This window comes from Cannabis sativa, chromosome 4 (genome assembly GCF_029168945.1).
Source record: "Cannabis sativa cultivar Pink pepper isolate KNU-18-1 chromosome 4, ASM2916894v1, whole genome shotgun sequence".
Taxonomy (NCBI): Eukaryota; Viridiplantae; Streptophyta; class Magnoliopsida; order Rosales; family Cannabaceae; genus Cannabis; species Cannabis sativa.
The window spans coordinates 9,015,978-9,023,836 of record NC_083604.1 but is presented as its reverse complement, the minus strand read 5'-3'; the positions used below and the strand labels follow the sequence as shown (position 1 = coordinate 9,023,836).

Genomic DNA, 7,859 nt, shown 5'->3' with positions numbered 1-7,859 from the left:
CTGACGGCATTTGAGGGGTTTTGTTCTATTTTCAACCCTCTATCAATTTCTATCATCCATTTCATCCATTTTTCACAAAAAAAAAATATAAAACACTACCCATAAAACACAAATCCGAAAATGGGTTTCCACCATTGATAAACTCAATGAAAAACTTGCAATCTTACAATAAACCATGCAATAATCATCCAAAGAATAAGATAAACCCATTCTAAAATATTTAAACTCATTTTATTCGAAAATATAAAAAAAAAAATCAAATTTGAAAAAAATAAATAAATGGGTTAGTTCAAATATTTTGGAGCTCTAAAATCAAGTATTCTAGCTCTTGATACCAATTGTTAAACTATCACATAGATTATGAACTATCCAAACACACATTAAACATTATTGCTCATAATCATTAAATGCAAAATCAATACTTTATTTAGAGCATCACAAACTTATGAAAACACATACCTCCCATATTGGCATTTTCCATTTGAACACCAAAATCTTCAATGTGAATGTGTCTCCAAGATGGTAGAAGAGGAGGTAGATGAGGAGCTTATGAAAGCAAGCCCTTTTCTTATCACCACACGCACTCTCTCTCATTATCATACTGATACATATTAACCCCTTATATATCCAACACCCAACCCTAAGGGGTTTTATTAGGCTTATTGGGTTAATGAGTATAATTAGTAGTGGACTATAATTTAATGGGTCAATTATAGTTTTAGGGTGCTCTCATGTGTCTCTATATATTTCTTAATTATTAACCATCCCATTATGGTAGTGAATAAATATTAGGCACATAGTTAATGATTGTGTTTATGGTATTAAGCTCATGATTATATTAGTTCACAATAATAATTCTAACAATGCCGTGTTAAATTGTAGAACTTAATGGTTAATAATACTCGTTTCTTGACCACTGAATCATGATGAAAATAATGTATCATATTTTTTATGTTATAGGTAACTTTTCATATCTTCTCATCTAAGGAAAATTTGATTTTTTATGCTTATAATTTAGCCAATAATTTAAAAATAAACCCATGTTGAAGATTATAGGAAACTAGTCAATGTAGTTGCGCGTTATTATAAATAAGGTAAATAGTGGCATAAATACCTAAAGTTTTAGGTTTGTCAGCGGCATAAACCCAATGATTTTTTTTAGTAGTATAAGTACCCAATATTTATAAAACTGTAATTTTCTTTCAGTTTCATCAGTACAGACTCTATTATTGTCTTAAACATGACACATATAAGACCCAATTTTTAGATTATTTGGTCTGGACGAAAAATATATAGTATCAGTTACTTCCAAATCTTTTTTTAATAAATTTAAAATGGAGTTGTACTGACGAAAATAGAGAAAAATTACAATTTTACAAACATTGGGTACTTATGCCACTAAAAAAAATTATTGGGTTTATGCCGCTTACAAACTCAAAACTTTAAGTACTTATGCCGCTATTTACCCTTATAAATATTAAATTAATGTAATATATAATTTTTTTTATTTTCACTTTCTTTTTGAATAAAATATATAAATGATTGAAAAATTACGATCTAAGAGAAGTAATAAATATGAATGTATCACTGATTCATCATCTTCTTTTCATATTTTCCTGAACTTTTACAAATACAGTAATACACAATACAATCCTTCTTATAATTTACATATTTGTTCAAGGGTTAGAAATAACAATATATAATAGGAAAATGTTGCCATGCAGTCAACCCTTGACATACATGAGCCAGTTGTCTTTTTAAAGGAAAATAATAACAAGTTTTTCTCTGATATAGAATTATCTATTTCAGAATTAAAAAGGCGACGGGTGGGCCTAACTTTAAATGGTGGGTCTGATGATATATCTAAGGTGATGGACCAAGACAGTAATGATACTGAGTGTTCTGATGGGTTTTCAAAAAACGGCAAATTGGTGGGTTCTTGTGCTCAGGCCCACTAATCACCATGAGTATAATTAGTTGGAACTGTCCTAGGCTTGGGAACCCACGGGCTGTTCAATTCCTACAAGACATGTGTAGTCAAAAGAAGCCCAAATTCTTGTTTTTATGTGAGACACTTTGTAAAAAAGATTTGGTAGAGCGTTTGAGGGTCAAACTTGGGTTTGAAGGTAGTTTTTCAGTCGATGCTTCCGGAAGGAAAGGCGGCTTGGCTCTATTTTGGAAAATTTATGAAGAAGCTAATCTACTCAGTTTTTCACCAAATCATATTGATGTTGAAGTTCGTATAAGGGGCATGTCGACATGGCGCCTAACTGGCTTCTACGGTGAACCAAACAGAAGACAACGGGATCAAACATGGACTCTTCTTCGTTCATTGCACAGCGAGTCGTCTCTCCCATGGTGTATCATCGATGATTTTAATAATATTTCAACCCACTCTGACAAGAGAGGCGGGCATCTATACCCAACTTCTCTTATTGATGGTTTCCAGTCGGTTATTGATGATTGCAACCTTATTGATCTAGACCTTCGCGGCTATCCTTTCACCTGGGATCGTGGACGAGGTACAGGCCATTGTGTAGAAATTCGTCTCGATAAAGCAATTTTCTCTCTTAGTTGGTTAGACACTTTTACTGAAGCTACTCTCACCAACATTGGTTTTTCTAATTCCGATCATACTCCCATCATTTTACAACCTGATTCCCATCATAGTACTATCACTGCTCCTCATTTTCGTTATGAGAACGTGTGGTCTCGAGCCAATTAGTCCACAGATTGTAAAAGATTGTTGGGATATGCACAGACACCTATCCCTCTTTGATAAAATAAAAATTTGTAGGGATAATTTGACAAAGTGGGGTTCGGATCTCACTGGTAATTTCAAGGGTCGTATTTCTACCAATAAAAAGAAAATGGCACAACTGAAGCAGCACCACAATTTTCCCTTGAAAGTTGAGTTTGTTAATGAACAAAATAATTACTTTGAACTTTTAGCTCAACAAGAGATCTAATTGAAACAGAGGTCGAAGCAATTTTGGTTACACAACGGGGACAAAAACATCAAATACTTTCATGCCACTGCTAGTGCCAGAAAAGGAACAATCAAATCTTGCACTTAGAAAATTCTGATGGAGCTTGGACCGATTGGGGAAACGGTCTTGACCAGGTTATCATCTCTTACTTTTCAAATTTATTTACTGCTAATTGTTCCTTGCAAAATACTGTTGCCACTGATGTCAGATGCTCTGTAACCAATGCTCAAAATGAAGAACTTTTGAAACCAATTGCCGAAGAAGAAATCAAAACTGCCCTATTCCAGATGCATCCAGACAAAGCACCTGGCCCTGATGGTATGGGTCCGAGATTTTTTCAGAAACATTGGGACATTGTGAGTGTTGAAATTATTTTACCAGGATCTTAGATCTACTCACAAGTATGTTGATTAACACCCTAAATATGAACTTTCTAAAACGATGAAATAAACACATATAAAGTTTAGTAAACCTTACATTGGGTGCAGCGGAATAATATGACTCCTTCCGTTCAGATATCTAGCCGTTGATTCCTTTCTGTAGCAGAGCATTATCAATATCTGAACCTGGATCTCTTTCTCTGATTCTTTAGTGCTGAAACTCCTTCTTGTTGAAAGTCTTTCTTCACGATCTTCCTCACTATGATTGAGGTATCACTTGCTGCGTGTGGGCAATACTCTAACACTAAGAATTTTGAAATCTTTATGAAGAAGAGAGAGAGAGGGAGTGGTCGGCCAAAGATAGGGAGAGAGAGAGGCTCAGTTTTTTCTGAATGAAAAGTCAGAAGAAAAGTGTAATTTTCCTGAAGCCTTCACTATCTATTTATAGCATTCCACTAGGGTTAGGTTTGAATTATTTGGCATTAAAATAATGAAAATATCAGAGGGAAAATCATACAAAAGTTTCCGGCCATGCAATGTGGATTTGGGCCTCACTTTTTGTAATTTTGCAGTTTTATCTTTTCTGCATCTGATTTTCTCAAAAACGCCAAATTTCAAATTCAACCATTTAAATGTCAATTCTAACTATTTAATAACTATAAATAATTATTAAATAATATTGACATTTATCATATTTATTAATTGAACCATACAAAGTATCATAATTAACAAATATGTCCCTAAAACTCTTTCTTTACAATTTCGCCCTTACTTACTGAAAAATTCACAAATAGACATAGTCTAATTTGAGAATTATAATTGATTAATCAAAACCAATTATATGAGTCTTACAAACAATATTATCTCAACTAGTGGGGGGACCATGGGTCTATATAACCGAGCTTCCAATAAGCAGATCAAGAATTTATAACCTAAATTCACTGACTTATTAATTCTTCGTTGAATCCACGCATAGAACTTAGAATTGCACTCTCAGTATATAGAATGCTCTATATGTTCCACCATATAGACACATTATTAGTTATCCATTGTTATAATCCTAATTTGATCAATGATCCTCTATATGAATGATCTACACTGTAAAGGGATTAGATTACCGTTACACCCTACAATGTATTTAATCCTTAAAACACTTAACCCCGTATAAATGATATTTCAGCTTATGTGAAATGAGATCTCCACCATTTATTTTCGTTTGGTCAAGCTCGAAGGAGATCATCCTTTACTTACTATTCGCCAGATAGAAGCTATAGATTCCATGTTTATGTTAGCGCTCCCACTCAATTGCACTACCGTTTTCCCAAAATGTACATATCACCCTAACCCAAAAGTAGGCTTAACTAACAAATCAAAGAACACGAATATCCTCTCGAGATCGAGCCTAATCATAACAGGATTAAGATCATTTGATCTAGGATCAACTAGGCGATATTGACTTGAATAGATATTACGGTAAGTTTAATAAATCTAAGTTAAAGTTCAATATCGGTCCCTTCCGATGGATACTCCATGCATCCAACCTGAGCTTTACTTTAACCAATGCTCTGGAAAGAACATAGCATTTCTCCAAATGCAAGTAAACTCTATTGTAGATTATCATATCAGTAAAACCCTGTGTCTGATAAATCTAGGAAACTTTATTCACATAGTCATGTTTACTTTCCAATATGTTGACAACACAATAAACAAGATCAAGTATGTGAAAAGGGTTTCAGATGAATTTATACATTATGTACATATAATCATGAAATAAATCATGTGAACCATGCAACATTAAATGTTATTTCTGATCTATATTAATAAGTAAATCTGATTATATTGAAATGAGTTTTATTTAGGGCATAAAACCCAACAGTGAGAGCATATTTGGTTAAGCTTGTTACTAATTTCTTTGATACCGGCTGTTTTCCGCGGGAGTTGAATGAAACAAACTTGGTTTTGATCCCTAAGAAGAAGAATTTCACCTCCATGGGTGATCTACGACCAATTGCTCTTTGTAATGTTGCTTATAAGGTGCTTTCAAAAGTTATTGCTAACCGTATGAGAAGCCTTATAGACCTTGTTATTTCTGACACCCAAAGCGCTTTCATTCCTGGACGTCTCATTCAAATAATGTTATGGTGGCGTTTGAAGTGATGCATTATCTTAAGAGGAAGACGAAAGGCAAAAAAGATTTTATGGCTCTCAAGCTAGATATGAGCAAGGCCTATGACCGTGTGGAGTGGGATTATCTTAGGTTCGTTATGGCTTGTATGAGTTTCGCCGAGAGGTGGATTAATCTAATTATGGCATGTGTCTTTTCGTCAATTATACTGTTATTCATGGAAGCCATACTATGGGTCCTATCATTCCTTCGAGAGGTATTCGACAGGGTGACCCTTTTTCGACATATCTTTTTATCATCTGTGCCGAAGGTCTTTCTTCACTTATCAAGAAGTTTGAATCTTAACGACTTTTACAAGGATGCAAGGTGGCTCATGGGGCACCACCCATCACTCATATGTTCTTTACAGACAATAGCTATTTGTTTTGTCAATCAACTACTAGTGTTGCCGGCAATGTCTCAAACTTGCTCAATCAATTTGAAACTACATCTGGACAAAAGGTGAACTTTTCTAAGTCTACGGTGTTCTTCAGTCCTAATACGTGTCTTGCAACCAGTGTCCAGATTTTTGATATTCTCCATATGCCCGAAGCCTCTGACAGAAGCCTCTATCTGGGACTTCCAAACATTATTAGGAGAAACAAAAATGTTGTACTAGGATTTCTGAAGACCAAGGTAATTGCAAGAATTAATAGTTGGGATGGAAGACTTCTTTCTCGTGCCGGCAAAGAAATTCTCTTCAAAACTGTTGTTCAGTCGCTCCCCACATATGCTATGAGTGTTTTCCTCCTTCCACTTGGTACATGTAATGAAATTGAAAAACTTATGGCCTGGTTTTGGTGGAAGTCATCTTCTAGTAAAGGGAAATGTATTATTTGGAGGTCTTGGGATCGTATGGCTGCTCATAAATACGATGGTGGCATGGGTTTTCGGCACTTGCATGATTTCAATATTCCCATGCTCGCTAAACAAGGTTGGCGTCTACTTTGCAATCTAGATACTCTTGTTGGAAAAGTCTATAAAGCTAGATACTTTCCCCACTCTGATTTCTTGTCAGTAGAACTAGGAAGTAACCCAAGCTTTGTTTGGAGAGGTATTTGGACTACCCAATATCTACTCCATTCGGGTGTCAGAAGAATAATCGAATCAGGAGACACAGTAAGCATATTAAACCACCCGTGGCTACCTGTACAAGATAACCCATATGTTTCAACAATACACCCTGGTTTAATGAACCAACATGTTAGATCCCTTTTTCATGTGCATAGCCGCTCTTAGGACAATGACCTTGTACGAGATATGTTCAATAATCAAGATGTTGATATTATTTTGGGCATGCCACTAAGCTCAAATGTCTCCATTGATACATGGTCTTGGGAGGGGGAAAGAACGGGCGAGTTCTCGGTCAAAAGTGCTTATAACAGAGCAACAACAAAAGCGCACCGAAGAGATGGTTGCAAACTCGAACTTCTGGCGGCAACTATGGCAATTGAAGGTTCCCCCAAAAGTCCAAAACTTTTTGTGGAGAGCCGTTACAGGTACATTACCAACTTGTGTCAAACTAGTGATCAAGCATGTCGATATTTCTGTCACTTGCCCTATTTGTAATCTACAACCTGAAACCATCAGCCATGCCCTCATCTCTTACCCGTTTGCATTTGATTGTTGGAGCCAATGTGCAACTCCAGCAGTTTTTTATCCTGGCGTTTCTTTCGGCAATTGGTTGGAGACCATCTTTAAGCAAGCTGAATCTGATATGATTTGTCTTATTGCCATGTATAGCTGGGCAATCTGGAAGGCTAGGAACAAGGTTGTTTGGAAAAAGAAATACTCCTCTTTTAATGACGTGCTTACTTCTGCACAAGTAGCTCTTGATCACTGGAATAAAGCTCAGGATAAAATTTCATTGTCATCAATCTGTCTAGAAATCATCGGTGATGGCGCTGAGTCATGGTCTAGACCCGTAGAAAATACAATCAAGATTAATGTAAATGCAACACTCTTTGATAGCGACAATAAGTATGGTTTCAGAATTGTTGCCCAAAACCATCTTGGTCACCTTGTTACAGCACGGGCTGGTTGCCATGGCGGAAGATATGCTGCTGAAGTCATTGAAGCCTTGGGTCAGTTGGGTAAAGACCAATAATTGGCAATATGTTCGAATTGAGACGGACAATCTTGTTTCAGTACAAGCTATTCGAAGCAACCAAGCAATGAGGTCCACTTTTGGCCTTTTAATCAAAGACTGCCAACTTTTGTTATCTACCCTCCCAAATGTTAATTTATTTTTCACTAGACGATCAGCAAACTGAGTAGCACATTATGTTGCTAGACATTCTCGGTATTTATCTGATCGTAGCATTT

The 7,859-nt window shown here is 35.8% G+C and overlaps 2 protein-coding genes across 2 annotated transcripts; both read left to right on the top strand.

The window, feature by feature from the left end:
• Positions 1–2,029: 2,029 nt before the first annotated feature.
• LOC133036775 (uncharacterized) lies at positions 2,030–6,773 on the top strand. The gene is made up of 6 exons (XM_061113508.1): positions 2,030–2,709; positions 2,798–2,914; positions 3,199–3,308; positions 5,247–5,429; positions 5,525–5,751; positions 5,862–6,773. Exons 1-6 carry the CDS (start codon positions 2,030–2,032, stop codon positions 6,771–6,773), a joined length of 2,229 nt encoding a protein of 742 aa, XP_060969491.1.
• A 73-nt stretch (positions 6,774–6,846) lies between these two features.
• Positions 6,847–7,641, top strand: LOC115713178 (uncharacterized). Its single transcript, XM_030641663.2, has one exon. The coding sequence runs from the start codon at positions 6,847–6,849 to the stop codon at positions 7,639–7,641; it is 795 nt and encodes a 264-aa protein (XP_030497523.2).
• The last annotated feature ends 218 nt before the right edge of the window (positions 7,642–7,859 follow it).

Bases quoted from the DNA above. Each gene is read 5' to 3' on its own strand.
- LOC133036775 (XM_061113508.1), top strand. From the start codon at position 2,030: ATGTGTAGTCAAAAGAAGCCCAAATTCTTGTTTTTATGTGAGACACTT. The intron at 2,710-2,797 runs GTCTCGAGCCAA...AAAAATTTGTAG, and splicing joins TTTCGTTATGAGAACGTGTG to GGATAATTTGACAAAGTGGG. The intron at 3,309-5,246 runs GTATGGGTCCGA...AAAACCCAACAG, and splicing joins CAAAGCACCTGGCCCTGATG to TGAGAGCATATTTGGTTAAG.
- LOC115713178 (XM_030641663.2), top strand. From the start codon at position 6,847: ATGTCTCCATTGATACATGGTCTTGGGAGGGGGAAAGAACGGGCGAGT.